Genomic DNA, 18,522 nt, shown 5'->3' with positions numbered 1-18,522 from the left:
CACCATCTTGCCTCACCTGTTTTATTTCCTTCTCTTATGCTAACTATGGCTTCCAGTATTATATTTAATGATAGTGATGAGAGCAGATATCATTGACTCATTATGACTGCTACTTCCAGACAGGAGTGGAAGTTCAGTTCTCTGCTTCATTTCACCAGCACCACTATGGTGGGAGAATTGGAGGGCCAGTTTTCACTGCCACATTTTTTGAGTCCTATTGACACATATGGGTAGTGGTGCAGTTTTTTTCTAGGTATTTGGCTCAAGGAGGATAGGTATTGTCAGAAAGTTTTGGGGTTATTCTAGAGACCCTTTTCACAGTCCTTGGGTCAGTCTGCTCTCTTTTCTTTTCTTTTCTTTTTTTTCTTTCTTTTCTTTTCTTTTCTTTTCTTTTCTTTCTTTTTCTTTCCTTCTTTCTCTCAAAATATTTTATTTATTTGTGAGAGAGAGTATGAGTAGGGCAGAGAGAATAGGAGAAGCAGACTTCCCACTGAGCAGGGGGCCTGATGCAGAGTGCATCCCAGGACTCTGGGATGATGATCTGAGTGAAGGTAGATGTTTAATTAACTGAGCCACCCGGGTGCCCCTCTTTGCCTTTTCTTAAGGCTTTTTTTTTTTTTTTTTTTAAGTCTGTGCTTATTGGAAGTTCCAGGTTCCAGTGCTCCCTTTATTTTATATGTAGAGAAAATGAAAAACTAAGGGATTAGTTTATTCCTCAAATTTTGAAAACTCTGCCTTTCTCTTTCTATGTTTCAGAATTTTCCTATGTTCTTTTGTTGGTTTGTTGTGTTGTAGAAGAGAGGATTAGAGGAATGAGCCTATTCAATTATAGCCAGAACTCGAAGTCCAAATTTATTTTTAGTTCCGATTCAGTTCTGAGTTTTCTGATATCTCCTTTATCTTAGATCAGCTTTCTTCTTATGAATAGTCATTGTATTTCCTATCTTCTTTCAAACTTTATTTTCAAACTATGACTGTTTATTTATTCTACCTCTTTGTAGTGGCATATAGTTGAATCTTTTTTTAATCCAACCTGACAATATCTGTCTTTTAAGGTTTAGTTCATTTGCATTTAATTGATTAATTAAATGTATTATCATGTAATTACTTTATTATAATGAAACAATGAAATAATGTGAATTGAGTTTATTTTCCTGCCATTTGCTTTCTTTTTGTCCTATATCTCTTTGATCCTTTACTCTTTTCTGTTTTATTTTGGGTTAATTGTGTATTTTTTAGCATTTCACATTGTTTCTTTTCTTGTTTTTTAGCAATTTGTTTTTGTGCTTGCTCTAAGAATTCATTATTATTTAAATTTATCACAATCTATCTTGAGTTAATATTATACACTTCATTTCTCATGTGAGAACTTTATAACAGTTCAATAACATTTACCTCACTTATATATATTTTTGCTATTATTGTTATAGTTTCCCTTTTTTTCTGAATGTTTTAAATATTTTATTTTTGGATTTCAGCAGTTTGATATAAGTTATGCCTAGCTGAGGCTTTCTATGTATATATTTTTAAAGATTTTATTTATTTATTCATGAGACACACAGAGAAAGAGAGAGGTAGAGACACAGGCAGAAGGAGAAGCAGGCTCCATGCAGAGAGCTTGATGTGGGACTCAATCCCAGATCCTGGGATCATGCTGTGAGGCAAAGGCAGATGCTCAACCAATGAGCCACCCAGGCATCCCCGCTTTCTGCTTATTTGTTCTGCTTAGAGTCCATCAAGCTGAATCTATGAGTTGAATTTTTTCAACAACTTTGGAAATTTTCATTCATTATTTCTTTAGATATTTTACTGGCTCTCTTCTCCTTTTTTATGAGACTCAAATTATACATATATTAGACTGCTTGATACTATATTAAGAAGTCACTCACACTCTTCATTCATTTCAGTGTTTTCTCTTTCTGTGTTTCAGTTTCACCAATCCTTTCTGTGGTTTCTGATCTGCTGTTAAGTTATATCCAAGTAAATTTTTGTTTAAATATAATATTTATTATATTTATTTATTATATTATTTAGGATTATCTTTTGATTACTTTTATATTTCTCTTGCTATTATCCTTCACTTAGTCCACTTATCTTTTCATGAAAATTCTTTGTATTAGTAACAGAGTTGTAAAAATTTTTGTCTACTAATCAGTGTGTTTACTTCTACTATTTTTCTTTTTATTATGAATATGTTTTGTAACTTTTAGCATTTAGCGTGGAAAGCTAATAATTCTCATTCCTTTAAGAATTGATTTGAGCAGGAATTGATCCATATTGTAATTGAGTTCTTGTCTGATTTGTCTAACCCATAATCTCTCCTATTGCTCCTTCCCCTGAGGGGTGGATTTCTTTGACATTGCCAGTATTTTAGCTGGCAAGAGTTGAACTCTGATTTTAAATAGTTTTGGTTTAATCCTAGCAGAGCTTCAAAATACAATTACCACAAGAACATGCAGAATGAGAGTCCTCTGTTTCTGAGTTCCTGCTTTTTATAGTTGTGTATTTTTTTTAAATATTTTATTTATTTATTCATAGAGACAGAGAAAGAGAGAGGCAGAGACACAGGCAGAGGGAGAAGCAGGCTCCATGCAGGGAGCCCGACATGGGACTCGATCCAGGGTCTCCAGGATCACGCCCTGGGCTGCAGGCGGCGCCAAACCGCTGTGCCACCAGGGCTGCCCTATAGTTGTGTAATTGCCAATCAAACCATAAAACATTTTCATTATCCCTCAAAGCCTCCTTTACTGCATTTAGTCAATTCTCTCCTACCTTGACTCCAGATAATCACTGATCAATCACTATACTAATGCCTTTTCTAGAATGCTATATAAATAAAATCTTATAAACGTAGCCTGATATATCTAGTCTTCCCCACTTTATTGTAATGTTTTTGAGCTTCATCCATGTTGTTCTATGTATCAGTAGTTTATTTTGTTGTGAAGAGTATTCCATTGTATGGCTATACCACAGTTCATTTATCCATTCATTAGTTAATAAACATTTAGTTCATTGGATCCAGTACCTATTTTGGCTGTTATGAATGCAGTTTCTATGAACATTTGTGTGCAAGTCTTTGTCAGGACATATGTGTTTATTCATCTTGGATAATTGCTTTGGTATAGCATTGGTGAGTTATAAGTATATATTTAATTTTTAAAAGAGATTTTATTTATCTATTCATGACAGAGAGAGAGAGAGAGAGAGAGAGAGAGAGAGAGGCAGAAACACAGGCAGAGGGAGAAGATGGCTCTATGCAGGGAGCCTGACAAAGGACTCGATCTCGGGTCTCCAGGATCACACCCCAGGCTGAAGGTGGCACTAAACCACTGGGCCATTGGGGCTGCCCAGTATATATTTAATTTTATGAGCAACAGCCAAATTACTTCCCAACGTGGAAAAATCATTTTATATTCCTACCAGCTGTCTGTGAGAGTTCCAGTGGCTGTATATCCTTACCAAAATTGGTATTGCTAGATTTTTTTATTCTCACCATTCCTAAGATTAAAATGCCATCTTTTTGGCAAAATTCATATAGGGAGCAGTTTGGTAGAAGAAAAATTATTGGGTTGAGTGATTTGCTTTGGGGACTTTTCTCATTCCAGTCTGTCTACTAGCCTAAATGGCTCAGCTGGTTTTTCTTCATCCTCTAAGTTCTGTTTGTCAATGATAGGCCTGGTTTTTGGCTTGGCTAACTTGGCATACTTCACACATACTGGGCCAAGTGCTCTTCTTTCTCCACTATGCTCCCGGAAGGTATGGATATGGCTTTGGTTCTTTGGTTATCTACAAAATGTTCTGTGGAATCAGTTCATCAATTTTTTCTCATATCTTCTCTTTTTCGATATCCTTAAGGAAAAGCATGATAATTATATAGTTTCATATATTTTTCCTTTCTGTATTTTAACACCAAAATGAAGAACTCGCATAATTTTTCACATCATAACCATAAGTGGCATTTCTGCTTCCCTTTTTAAAGATATTTTTAGAAGTGCTGCCCAGCAATTTCTTTTTATCTCATTGGCCTGATTGGGACACATGGCTACCCTTATTGGTAAAGAAGGTTGGAAAATTTATTATTATTATGATTAATTATTATTATTATTATTATTTTAAAGATTTTATTTATTTGAGAGAAAGAGAACATGAGTGGGGGGAAAGGGCAGGAGAGGGAGAAGCAGGCTCCCCGCTGAGTAGGGCACCCAATAGAGGGCTCTACCAGGACCCCAGGATCATGACCTGAGCTGAAGGCAGATGCTTAGCCAACTGAGCCACCTAGGCACACTTTATTATTATTACTACTAAGTATGCACATTGGCATCCCTAGTAAAATTGAGGTCCTGTTAGTAGGCAACTAATAGTCTCTATTATAATATTATAAGACTATTAGATACTTGTCTTAAAGCACTGTTATCATAATTTTTTATGATTTTGATATCCATGTAGATCTTTTCAAATAATCTGGCATCCCAGTTCATTAGGTTTCTTTCCTCCAATGTTTGTCTTTTAGCGCATCTCAGCAACTAACTGACAAGGTGATATCCTCTAGTCTTTATCATAACCAGTAACTTTAACTTTTCTGTATTTAAGTTTCAATCATTTTAATCTCTGGTCACTACCTCTTATTTTTCCCACTTAGTCTGTCTAATATTCTGACTCCAAAAGTCCTTTGATTCCATTGGGAACTATAATTCATTGGTTTTACTGACTTTTAATGTCCCAAAGCTTCTTTGTGGTCTTACCTACCTTAAATTCCATGGCCCATTATTATTATTGCTCCCATGCATATGTACTTTCTTTTTCTTCCATGCTATATTGATTTTATTTTGTTAAACTGTAATCTTGATCAAATCAATCATCATTTCAATATTTGTGATGTCTGAATATGAGTAGAAAAAAAACCCCCAAGTATGTCTATCATCTCATTTAATATTTATAATTAGTAACTCTATTTCGTTCATTTTCCCACTCTCCTGAATGACTAATTCAGTTTTTCTCCTCTTCTATATGGGTATGTCTTTATCATGACAAAAAAAAAAAGTGTATCAGCCTGTGAGTGTGTTTTAAAATACAATGTTGAATGAATATATTCCTTATGGAGAACATTCTGTGAGAATCCAAACTGTATATAAGCAACTGAGATTTGTTTATCATAGGTTGTTTCTGGTTTACAAATCACTGCTCTACTAAAAAAGATTGTCATTGTGATATTTTAATCTGTCACTATTTTTTCCTCAAAGTGTTCATTTGCCCATTAAGTGAGGGTAAAAGACTATAGCTATTGGCAAGTATAATTATATTCAGAAGTCTTAATGAGCATTCATTTTTTAACACAAAGAGATATTTCTAAGGTATATATAGAGTGGCTACATTTTTTTTGGGTACTCATAAACTTCAGGAGTCTAAATCTGGGATGCTTAATTTTCTGCAACTGTGTAGAGGAAAATAAAAGACTTGAGATATATGTCATTCATAGGCATATATATTCCCCAGAATATACTCTCTTCCACTTTCTGGGAGAATTTGCTAGTATAGCATTTGAAACATGATTTCAGGTCTTATATCTTTGAAGGGATGTAAATTATAGACAAAAAATATTTTCAAAAATAATTAAATATACTGAAATGTAGATGGGTATGCATATGGATTCCAAAATAAAAGTAACTTTGTTTTGTTATTCTTTTGAAAAGGTTGAGGATGATCTGAATTCATTCTTGATATGTTGCTCACAATTTGTAGCTCAGTTAGAAGAAGCAGCTAAGGAAGAACGTAATGTATGTATTTTGTGTAAACTATGAAGTATAAAATATTTAATTTACAATGATTTAAATTCTTTGTAATGTTAATAAAAATTTTTGTATTAATAAATTTTATATTAGTTTATTAAAATCATTAGTTATTAAGGGTAATTTTAGCAATATGATATTTAAAACTATATTGCCTGTTTGAACTTGAATGTGATTATCCATTTAGTAGTAGTCTAGATACAATGCTTTAAGGAGTTATAAAAGGCATTGGACAGTATTATTTATTTTTTCTATTCTTAAGGTAGGCATTTAGATCTGTGAATTTTACTTTACAGCATTGATTGGGTTATTAGTTTTTCATATTTACAAATGAAAATATATTGTGGTATTAATAGTATTTATATTGTTTAAAAAAACATTTTAATTTAAACTCAATTTAGTTAATATAGTGTATTATTAGTTTCAGGGGTAGAATTTAGTGATTCATCAGTTGTATATAAAACCCAGTGCTTATTACATCAAGTGCCTTCCTTAATGCTCATCACTCAGTTACTCCATTCCTCACCCCCTCTCCTCCAGCAACCCTCAGTTTGTTTCCTACAGTTAAGAGTCTCTTAGGGTTTGCCTCCCTCTCTGTTTTTATCTTATTTTATTTTTCCTTCCCTTCCCCTACATTCAACTGTTTTGTTTCTTAAATTCTACATATGAGTGAAATCATATGGTATTTGTCTTTCTTTGATTGACTTATTTCACTTAGTATAATACCCTCTGATTCCATCCAAATAAGATAATTTATATTATAAAATAATATAATTAATGAAAATTTCAAAAAATACATGAATAAAGAAGAAAACAAAAATGGCCATAATCCTATTTTCCCAAGATAACCAACTATTGTTCACATATTTTTGTTTCCCTTCCTGATTTTCCAAAGTGATAAAGATTTAGAAAAAAAAAAGAAATAATACTGTACATACTATTTGGTAATGCACTTTTATTATTTTTTGACTTTTAGAAAATAGTATTTATTTTTCATTTGTACACATATTATTTTTATTTTGTTAATGATTTATTTATTTATTTTGAGAGAGGGAGTAGGAGCAGGAGGAGGGACAGAGGGAGAAGGAGAAAGAATCTTAAGCAGATTCCCCACTGAGTACAGACTTGGGGACTCAATCTCATCTCCTGAGCCAAAACCAAGAGATGGATGCTTAACTAATCGAGTCACCTGGGCACCCCTGATTATAAACGTATTATTGTAGAGCATTTGAAATTGAGAAAAGTATATAGGAAAACAAGTTACCTATAATTTAAATCTAGTATATATACACCATTGACATTTTAGAACATGTTTTCTAATATGCTGTGAGTATATATACACACACATATATATACACATGCATATATATGTATTCACGTGATGTATATGTCTGTATATGCACATTCATTTATATGTATATTGATAATATTTTTTCTAATTTTTTATTGTGGCAAAATACACAGAACATAACTTACTGTATTAACCATTTTTAAGTGTACAGTTCAGTGGTATTAAATACATTAATATTGTGCAACAATCACCCTCATCCATCTCAGAACTCTTCATCTTGCAAAACTGAAACTGTATGCATTAAACAATAAACTCCTTATGGCCCCTAGCCCCTGGTAACCACCATTCTACTCTGTTACTATGAGTTTGGCTGGCTGACTTTTTCTTTTCTTTTCTCTTTTCTTTTCTTTTCTTTTCTTTTCTTTCTTTCTTTCTTTCTTTCTTTCTTTCTTTCTTTCTTTCTTTCTTTTCTTTCATTCAAGATCCACTTATAAAAAAAAAGATCCACTTATAAGTGAGATCATGCAGTATTTGTCTTTTTGTGTCTGGCTTATTTCACTTAGCATAAGGTCTTCCAGATTTATCCCTGTTGTCACAAATGTCAGGATTTCCATCTTTTTGTGGTGGAATAATATTCCTGTGTGTGTGTGTGTGTGTGTTACAATTTCTTTATCCAATCATCCATCCAGAAACACTTAGGTTTTTTTCCATATTTTTGTTATTGTGAATAATGCTGCAATGAACATGAGAGTGCAAGTATTTCTTTGAAATATTAATTTGCTTTCTTTGGATATGTATCTGGAAGTAGGATTGCTAGATCATACGGCAGTTCTGTTTTTAAGTTTTATTTTTTTTTTTACGTATAGAGGTCTTTGTTTTGTTTTGGTTTTTTGTTTTTTGTTTTTTTTGTTGTTGTTGTTTTTAGATTTATTTATTCATGAGAGACAGAGAGAGGCAGACACAGGCAGAGGGAGAAGCAGGCTCCATGCAGGGAGCCCAATGCGGGACTGCATCCTGGGTCTCCAGGATCATGCCCTGGGCCAAAGGCGGTCCTAAACCGCTGAGCCACACGGGCTACCCTGTTTTTAAGTTTTAGAGGAGTCTTCTTACTGTTTTCCATGGTTGCTGTACCAATTTCCTTTCCCACCAATGGTGCACAGGATTCCTTTTCTCCAAATCATTGTCAACAATTGTTTTCTCTGGGACGCTTCCGTGGCTCAGCGGTTAAGCACTTCTGCCCTTGGCTCAGGTCATGATCCTGGAGTCCTGGGACCGAGTCTCATATCGGGGTCCCTGAATGGAGCCTGCATCTCCCTTTGCCTGTGTCTCTCCCTCTCTCTTTGTCTCTCATGGATAAATAAATAAAATATTAAAAAAAAACAATTATTTTATCTTTTTGATAATAGCCATTCTAGCAGGTGTGAGAGTATTTCATTGTGATTTTGATTTGCATTTGCTTGACAATGGATGTTGAGTACCTTTTCATGTTGTTGGCCATTAGTATGTCTTCCTTGGGAAAAAAAAATCTTTTGCCCATTTAAAAAATCTTTTTTTACTATTGAGTTGTATTCCTTTTCTATTTTGGATATTAATCCCTTATCAAATATATGCTTTGCAAATATTTGCCTTGTTCTTAATCCTAGAGAAAAATCTATCAGTCTTTCTCCAGTAAATATGCTCTTTGTGTGGCCTGTTTATATGTGGACTTTTATGTTGAGTTAGTTTGCTTCTATTCTTAGTTTATTGATTTTTTTTTTTTTAATCAGGAAGGAGTGTTGAATTTTTGTCAAGATGCTCATGTGGTTTTTGTCCTTCATTTTGTTTATGTGGTATATTAAATTGTTTCAAAGCATTACAAATAGTGAGCTAGGCTTATGTTCACACATAAATTCTATTTGATTTTACAGTGTGACCCTTTTAATGTGCTTTTTTTTTTTTTTTTTAAGTAGGCTCCATACACAGTGTGGAGCCAAATGCTGGGCTTTGATCAGTAGACAAGACCTGAGCTGAATGCTTCACCAACTGAGCCACTCAGGTGCTCCTTAATATGCTTTAAAATTCTGTTTGCTAGTATTTTATTTAGAATTTTTGCATCATTTTTTCATCATTATTAATCAGGAATATTGGTCTGTAGTTTTTTTATGTCTTTGTTTGGTTTTGATATCATAATGCTGACCTCATGGAGTTGGTTTACGAGTTTCCTCCTTTTTGATTCTTTAGAACAGTTTGAGAAGGGTTGGTATTCTTTTTAAAATGATAGAATTCTCCAGTGAAGCCATCTGGTTTTGGGCTTTTATTTGTTAGGAGGTTTTTGACTACTGTTTCAATCTCTTTACTAGTTACAGGTCTGTTCAGAGTTCAGGCCTTGGTAGATTGTATGTTTCTAGGAATTTATCCATTTCTTCTAAGTTATCCAAAAAGTCTTTGAGTGAGTGGACATCAATGTAATATCCCCTCTTTCATTTCCAATTTTAGTTATTTAAATGCTTTCTCTTTTTTTCATTCTTAATCTACCCAAGGATTTGTCACTTTTCAAAAATTACCTTTGGTATCATGTTTTCTAATTCTCCATTTCATTTATCTCTGCTCTAATATTTATGATCTCCTTTCTTCTGCAAACACTGGGTTAAAAAATTTTTTTTTATTGTTCCTTTAGGTGAAAGGTTAGGTTGTTGGTTTGTGATTTTTTTAAGTGTAAACATTTACTACCATAAACTTTTTGTACTGATTTGCTGAATTCATAGTTTTGATTTTTGTGTTTTGTTTCCATTTACCTTCAGATATTTTCTAAATTCCTTTATGATTTTTTCTTTGATCTGTGGGTTGTTGAAGAGCATGTTGTTTAATTTTCACATAGTTGTGGATTTTTTTCTTTCTGCTACTGATTTCTAGTTTTACCCCATTGTATTTGAAAATTTGCTTTGTGTGATTTTGATCTTAAAATTCTTAAAACTTGTTTTGTGCCCTAACATGTTGAAAAATGTTCTATATATGCTTGAGGAGAACATGTATTTTGCTGTTGTTGGGTGGGATATTCTCACAGGTTTGTTATGTCTATCTATTTTACAGTATTATTAAGCGCTAATTGATATGTTGTCTAATTGTTCTTGCCATAACTGAAAGTAGGGATATTGAAATATTCTATTATTGTGTTGCTGTCTGTTTCTCCCTTTGGTTCTGTTAGTGTTTGCTTCATATATTTGGATGCTTTAATGTCAGGTGCATGTATATTTATAATGTTATATCCTCCTAATGAGTTGACCCTTTTATCATTTTATAGTATCCTTTGTTTTCTTTTTTTGGTAGTTTTGTCTTAATTTCTATTTTGTCTAAGAATGGCCACCCCTGCTATCTTTAGGTTCCTTTTTCTGTGTAATATCTTCTTCTGGCCCTCTATTCTGAGCCTGTGTGAGTCCTAAGACTTAAGGAGAGCCTCTTATAGGCAACATATAGTTGGATTTTTTTTTTAAAAATTTTGTATTCTGTGTCTTCTCATTGGTGTGTTTAATCCACTTATACTTAATGTAATTACTGGTAGGAAAGGCTTACTATTGCCATTATTTTAATGATTTCTCTTTGGTAGCTTTGGGTTCCTCTTTTTTTCTCTTGGTATCTTCTTTTGTGTTTTGTTGATTTTTTTTTTGTAGTGACATATTTTGATTCCATTATTGTTTCCATTTTTGTATATTCTGTAGATATTTCCTTTGTGATTACCATTGCAATTATATAAAATTTATTCAAGTTATAACAATTTATTTTAATTTGATAATAACTTTATTGCACGTGAGAACTCTACTATACATCCCGGCCACTCCTATTTTATGTTACTAATGATATAAATTACCTCATTTTACATTGCATAGTAATATATAATTTAGATTTATAATTTTCATCTTTAAAAAATTATGTACCAGATTTATACAGGGTTTATTCACCTACTTTATAGTACAGGATATTTGTTAATATATTTACCTGTATCAGGGAATTTTATATTTTTCATATGGTTTTGGGTTGATGTTTAATGTCTTTTTCTTTTAACTTTCAGGACTTTTAGGACTCCCTTCAGAATTTCTTGTAAGGAAGGTCTAGTGGTGATGATTTCCTTTCAGCAGTTCTTTTTATCTGAGAAAGTCTTGATTTCTCCCTCATATTTGAAGGACAGTTTTGCCAGATTATAGTATTTTTGTTTGGCAGTTTTTCTTTCAGTGCATTGACTATATCAACCTGCTCCTTGTAGCCCATAATCTTAATGGTTAGAAACATGCTGATGATCTGATGAGAATTTTCTTGTATGTTACTCTCTTGCTGTTGACAAGGTTCTTTGTGACTATTTTTTTTAAAGATTTTATTTTATTTATTCATGAGAGACAGAGAGACAGAGAGAGAGAGGCAGAGACACGGGCAGAGGGAGAAGCAGGGCTCCATGCAGGCAGCCTGATGCGGGACTCAATCCTGGGTCTCCAGGATCAGGCCCTGGGCCAAAGGTGGCGGTAAACCGCTGTGCCACCTGGGCTGCCCTTCTTTGTGACTTTTGACAGTTTGATCTCAGTATAGATCTCCTCAGATATTTTCCTAGTTAGAGTTTGTCAAGTTATTTGAATTCATATGTCTGTTTTTCTCCTTAGATTTGGGAAACTTTCAGTCATTATTTCTTCAGATAAGTCTCATGCTCCTTTCTTTTTTCTTACTTCTTCAATTCTCATATATTTTTTTCTGTTCCATGCTATTCCACATGTTCTTTTTTTTTTTTTTCCTTTTGCCTTGATTATTTTGAAGGTCTTGTCTTCCAGTTTACAGATTCTTTCTTCTACCTGGTCAAGTCTGTCGTTGAGGTGCTATAATGAATTTTTCAATTCAATTATTGTATTCTTTAGTTTCTGAATTTCTGTGTAGTTTTTCTTCATAGTTTTAATTTTTTTAAGATTGTATTTATTTATTCATGAGAGACACAGAGAGAGGCAGAGACATAGACAGAAGGAGAAACAGGCTCCTCACAGGAAGGCCAAAGCAGATCTGAATCCCCAGACCAGGATCACACCAGGAGGGGAAGGCAGACACTCAACCACTGAGATACCCAGGCTGCCCCATAGCTTTATTTTTTGATATTCTCATGTTCATGTATTGCTTTCCTGATTTCCTTTGTTTTTATTTTTAAAGATTTTTTTTTTATTCATGAGAGACACACAGAGAGAGGCAGAGACACAGGCAGAGGGAGAAGTAGGTTCCTTACAGGAAGCCCAATTCGGAACTTGATCCTGGAACTCTGGGATCGCAGCCTGAGCCGAAGGCAGATGCTCAACTGCCAAACCACCCAGGCATCCCTTCCTGATTTCCTTTGGTTGTTTATTTGTGCTCTCTTTTAGCTCATTAAGTATCCTTATCATGACAATTTTGAATTTTTTGGCAATTCGTATATTTCTGCTGCTTTAGTTTCTGGAGATATAATTTGTTCTTTTAAATGTGCTAAGATTCCCCTTTCCTTTGTATGTCTTACTACTTTTTTGTTCAGATTTGGCATCTGAAGCATCAGCCAACTCTTCTAGAGTTTGTGGTCTGATTTTCTATAGGGAAGACTTTCTCCATTTAGTGTTCCTGGATTCTGGACACCTCTTAAGTCTTTTCTGAGTAGATGTTCCATCTGGGTTTATGCATGAGGCTTGTAGGTTTCTACTCAGGTACTCCCCCTAGTGCCTCTCTGATACTATTATAAATTTCAGTACCGGAGCTCCACCTAATGTCTGCTTTTGTTACTGCAAACACTGGTGCATGGTGTACTCTGTTTTTAGTTCTGAGATTATCAATCTGGCATCCTTTTGCTATCAGTACTTGGATAGAGGCAAGAGGGAAACTGGCCTCTTGGACAACCCCGTGCCGCAATTGTCAGAATGTTGGATGTGTGTTTTACTCCTTTCCATACCCAAGGGGAAAATAAGAGTTGAGGGACTTCTTCCTAATTGTACTGCATTGTGCGAGAATAGGGAGAGGCTCTGGGCAGTTAATCTTGAAAGTATCATTTTTTTTATTGGACTTTGATGTGGTTGATTTTGTCCTTGTCTAAGGTACAGGAAATTTTTAACTAGTTTTTGGATTTCTCAGAGGCATTTGGGTTGTTTGATGTTAAAACCCTATTTTTCTAGAGGAAGGGGGATTTTAGGCTTCATATTCACCATCTTGCTCATAAAATATTATTTGTTTAATGAGGAATGGTATTAGAAACCAAGATCTGATAGTTAATTTTTCCCAGTGATCCTGGACTGTCTTTGCTTTTCTACTGTTTCAGCAGATAGAACTGGGAAATGTATGTAGGTATGCACACATATACATAGTTCATATACTCTTATCCCTATATATAATTAAAGTGCACATATACTTGAATATATACACGAATAGATATATTTAGAAATCTGGAATTCTCACAGACACCTTGAATTCCAGTCTCTCACTTCAGGACTTATTCTTGCTTTCATTTCATGTGTATATGTCCTTTCTACAGTGAGAATTCTAACTCTTAACATCAATACAGTTACTCTTTTGCTCAAACCTATAATACTTCAAAGATCATTTAAGAATTTCTTCTCCTATATCAATACAAAAACAAACTTACTAAAAAGATTTTCAAAAGATTTCTTTTGAACTACCCATCCCTCTGACACTTAGCAGCATTCTTGTCCAAGACTGAGTACAAGGTATCTATTAAATTTTGTATTGATGAATTTCTTGGATTAGCTCTTTTTTCTTTTTCCTTTACTAGTTTCTCCAGTTTAAGTTTTTTAAAATTTTTATTTATTTCTGATAGTCAGAAAGAGAGAGGCAGAGACACAGGCAGAGGGAGAAGCAGGCTCCATGCACCGAGAGCCCGACGTGGGATTCGATCCCGGGTCTCCAGGATCGCGCCCTGGGCCAAAGGCAGGCACTAAACTGCTGTGCCACCCAGGGATCCCTCCAGTTTAAGTTTAAAAGCAAAAACCTTAACTCAAAAATATATGCATAACTCCTTTTTCGTTGTAGCATTATTCACAATACTTAAGATATGGATATATACATCAATAGATGGATAAAGAAGATGGATATATATATACAGTGGAATATTAATTTTGTTATGAAAAGAATGAGATCTCACCATTTGCGACAGCATGGATGAGCTTAATGTTTTATACTAAATGAAATATGTCAGAGAATGACAAATATATGATTTCACTCATATATGGAACTAAACAAATGAACAAAAAAATTATGGACAGAGCCAGAAATATGGAGAACAAACTAGAGAGTTTGGTTGTTGGGGATGATGGGAGTGGGCCAAAAGTAAAGGGAAGTGAGACATTCAGGCTTTAAATTATGTAATGAATAAGTCAGAGGGAAGAAAGGTACAGCATAGGGAATGTAGTCAGTGATATTGTAATAGCATTGTATGGTGACAGTAGCTACATTTGCATTGAACACAGCATGATGTATAAAGTTGTCAAATCACTATGTTGTACACCTGAAACTAATGTAACATTGTGTGTCAATTATACTTCAATAAAAAAAAGAGGGATGCCTGGGTAGCTCAGTGGTTGAGCATCTGCCTTTCACTCAGGACATGATCCTGGGGTCCTGGGATCAAATCCCACATTGGGTTCCCCACATGGAGCCTGCTTCTCCCTCTGCCTATGTCTCTGCCTCTTTCTCTCTGTCTCTCATGAATAAATAAGTAAAATCTTAGAAAAAAACCCCTAAAAACCTTCTGCACAAGAAACCATTAACAAGATGAAAAGATAACCTCTGGAATGGGTGAAAATGTTTGTAAAGCATATGTCTGATAAGGGGTTAATATCCAAAATATATACCAAATTTATACAATTCCTTGCGGGGGGAGGGGAGACCCAAACAATCCAATTAAAAAATGGGACAGAAGAACATTTTTTTCCAAAGAAGACATTCAAATGGCCAATGTGTATATGGAACGGTGTTCAGTGTCACTGATCATTAGGGAAATGCAAATCAAAACCACAATGAGATATCACCTCATACTTGTTAGAATGACTATCATAAAATAGATAAGAGAACACATGCTTGCAAGGATATGAAGAAATGGCAACTCGTGTATATGACTGGTGGCAATGTAAATTTCCACTAAGGAAAAAATACAGAATTTCTCAAAAATCTAGAAATGTAACTACAGCATGTTCTAGAAATTTCACTTCTGGGTATATATCAAAAGGAAATAAAATCATCTTGAAGAGATAATGCACCCCTATGGTTATTGCAGCATTATTCACAAAAGCCAAAGACATGGAAACAACTTAAATGTCCCTCAGTCAATGAATGGATAAAGAAAATGTGGTATCTATATATTCAATGGAATATTACTCTTACATAAAGAAGAAGGAAATTCTGCCATATGCAGCAGTATGGATGGACCTTGAACACATTACGCTAAGGGGAATAAGTCAAACAAGGAAAGACAAAGTATGATCTGACTTATATGTAAAAAATCTGGATTGAGAACAGATTGGTGGTAGGCAGAGGTGGTGGGGAGATGAGAGGTGGGAGAAATGGGTGATGATGATCAAAAGATACAAGCTTCTAGTATAAGATAAATAAGTTGTGGGGATATAATGCACTGCATGGTGACTACAAAAATAGAATAAAAACTAAAAAATAAAGGTAAAGGATAGACAAATATATAGTAACTTAAAGCTAGCATGGCTTTATTATTGTTAGACAAATTTGAAGGTAAGGCAAATAAAATTAGAGATGAGTTTCCATACAAGGATCAAAGGTTTGGTTCACCAGGAATATATAACAGTCCTTATGTTCAGCTCCATAATAATACAGCATGAGGTGGGTGGTAGGGTGCTGTCCAGCAAGATGTGGTATACGTGTTGAACCAACTGTGGTGCTATGTTCCCAGTTACTAGAGTTACACAGGAATCAGAGGTTAGATTTGCCTCCTCTTCTCATCACTCCCAGTGATCTACTTTGGTAATATTAATTTCCAGGCCCTGCAAGACTAGGTACTGTGGGATTAGAGGCTACCATCCTACAGAGGTGGATTTTTTTTTTACATGATGTACAATAATAGTTTCATTGAACCTCAAACAACTGTCCGATCCAAGTTCAGAAATTCATTCTAGCTTCTAATTGAAGTACATCGTGTTTCTTTGCCTGACAGCTGTGTCTGGCTGTAGAGGTCCCACAGGACTGGCAGACTGGGACTGCTGCAGAGCTAATATTCCCAGAATGGATGAATAAATATCCTTCATGGGCATGTATGAAGTGTTCTTACACATGCTCTAAAATGGTCCCTCATGAGATTAAGCCTCAGTTTCTCCTAGTAACAACTCATGTGTATGGTCTATACACCATTCTTTGTTCGATTTCTTTATCTCTCACCATGTTTTTTGAGTTTGCCTTACAAACCACTTGCACACAATTCTTGTCTTGGTATCTGCTTTTGGGGGAACTCAAACCAAGATATTTCCCCAACTTGATATAAGAGGCTATGTTAGAATATGTTATTCTTGAACCTACAGCTTATATAGACATTTAGATAAAGGTAAATTATAGGGCAATTTTACTTGTAAGCAGATGTAAAAAATCCTAAACAAAGCATAGCTAGTTGAATCCAATAATTTATTTTGTCTTTTTGTATGAATTGACCATTTGGTTATGATGAAATAGTGTTTCATTTGTCTATGGTAATATTTCTCATCCTATAGTCTGTTGTGTGATATTGATACAGTTACTCCAGTTTTTTTTTTGTGATTAGTGTTATGATACTTCTTCTACTTAATCTATTTATATACTTATATTTAAAATGTGTTTCCTATAGAGAAAGCTTTTTTTAAAAAATTTTTTTAAAAAAAAAGAAAAAAATTAAGTATGATGATATCTGCCTTTAATTGGAATGTTTTGACCAGATGCATAGTATAATTGTTAACATGTTAGGGTATAAGACTTCCATTTTTGCCTTTTTTTTTTTTTTTGGTACATATAGCATTATGCCATTTGTTCCTCTGCCTTGCCCTGCCTTAATTAATTTTTTTATTTTTAATTTTTTAAAAAGATTTATTTATTTGAGGGGGGTGGTAGGGACAGAGAGAGAGGGAGAGAGACAATTTTAAGCAAACTCCCTGTTGAGTGTGGAGTCTGTTCCTAAGGTAACTACTAATAAAAAATTTAAAAACATACAGAAAAGGAAAATGAATCAAAACAGTATGCTAAATTAAACCAAATAAAATGAATTAATAAAAGAAATGAGTTTCTAAAATAGCATGATATACAGAAAAATAACATACCAGCAGAAATAAATCCTTCCAGGTAGGTAGTTACATTAAATATAGATTAAGTGGAGCCTGAGTGGCTCAGTCAATTAAGTGTCTGCCTTCAGCTCAGGTCTTGATCCCAGCCTCCTGGGATCAAGCCTGGCATCAGGCTCCTCCTTGCTCAGCAGGGAGTCTGCTTCTCCCTCTCCCTCTGCCCCCACCCTCTTGTGCTCATTCTCTTATAAAATACAAAAAAATTATTTGTTTATAAATAAATAAGTAAATAAATATAGATTAAATTTTGCAATAAAAACCAGAGACTGGGGTTTCAATTCTAATTTGAGGAATCTCTATCCTGTTTTCCATAATAGCTGCACCAATTTACATTCCCACCAACAGTATACGAAAGTTCTCTTTCTCTACATCCTTGTCAACATTAGTTATTGCTTGTCTTTTTGCTACTAGCCATTCTGACAGGTGTGAGGTGATATGTTGTTGTGGTTTCAATTTTCATTTCTCTGATAATTAGTGATTTTGAGTATCTTTTCATGTATCTATTGGCTATCGATATGTCTTCTTTGGAAAACTGTTTAGGTCTCTGCCATTTTTTTTTATTGGATTGTGTTTTTTTTTTCTTTATCTTTTCTTCTTTCTTTCTTTCTTTCTTTTTTTTTTTTTGATTTTGAGTTATATAGTTCTTTGTATATTTTGGATGTTAACCCCTAATGAGATATATCATTTGCAAATGTCTTCTCCCATTCAGTAGATTGCTTTTTTGTTTTGTTGATGGTTCATTTGCTATGCAAAAGCTTATTTTGATGTAATCCTAAGAGTTTATTTTGCTTTTTTTTTTCTTTCCTTAGGAGACCTATCTAGAAAAAATTTGCCATGGTCAGTATCAGAAAAAAGTATCTGTGTTCTCTTCTAGGATTTTTATGGTTTTAGGTACTTAATCCATTTTTTTGTGTGTGGTGTAGAAAGTGGTCCAGTTTCATCCTTTTGCGTATCACTGTCCAGTTTTCCTAGCACCATTAATTGAAGAGAGTGTCTTTTTCTTATTGTATATTCTTGCCTTTGTTGTAGATTAATTGACCACGTAAGCATAGATTTATTTCTGGATTTTCTATTTTGTTCCATTGATCTATGAGTGATTTTGTACCAGTATCATACTGTTTTCAATACTACAGATTTGTAG

General features: G+C 34.1%; 1 protein-coding gene across 1 annotated transcript in view; it reads left to right on the top strand.

The window, feature by feature from the left end:
- CCDC7 (coiled-coil domain containing 7) overlaps nt 1-18,522 on the top strand; it is a 165,076-nt gene that overhangs the window by 8,042 nt on the left and 138,512 nt on the right. The window contains exon 3 of the mRNA XM_055308661.1: nt 5,691-5,774. Coding sequence (XP_055164636.1) covers nt 5,691-5,774 — 84 coding nt within the window. The remainder of the gene's footprint in view (nt 1-5,690; nt 5,775-18,522) is intronic.

This window comes from Nyctereutes procyonoides, unplaced genomic scaffold (assembly GCF_905146905.1).
Source record: "Nyctereutes procyonoides isolate TBG_1078 unplaced genomic scaffold, NYPRO_anot_genome, whole genome shotgun sequence".
Taxonomy (NCBI): Eukaryota; Metazoa; Chordata; class Mammalia; order Carnivora; family Canidae; genus Nyctereutes; species Nyctereutes procyonoides.
The sequence above is the reverse complement of the archived record's forward strand: the minus strand, read 5'-3'. Positions and strand labels throughout refer to the sequence as shown.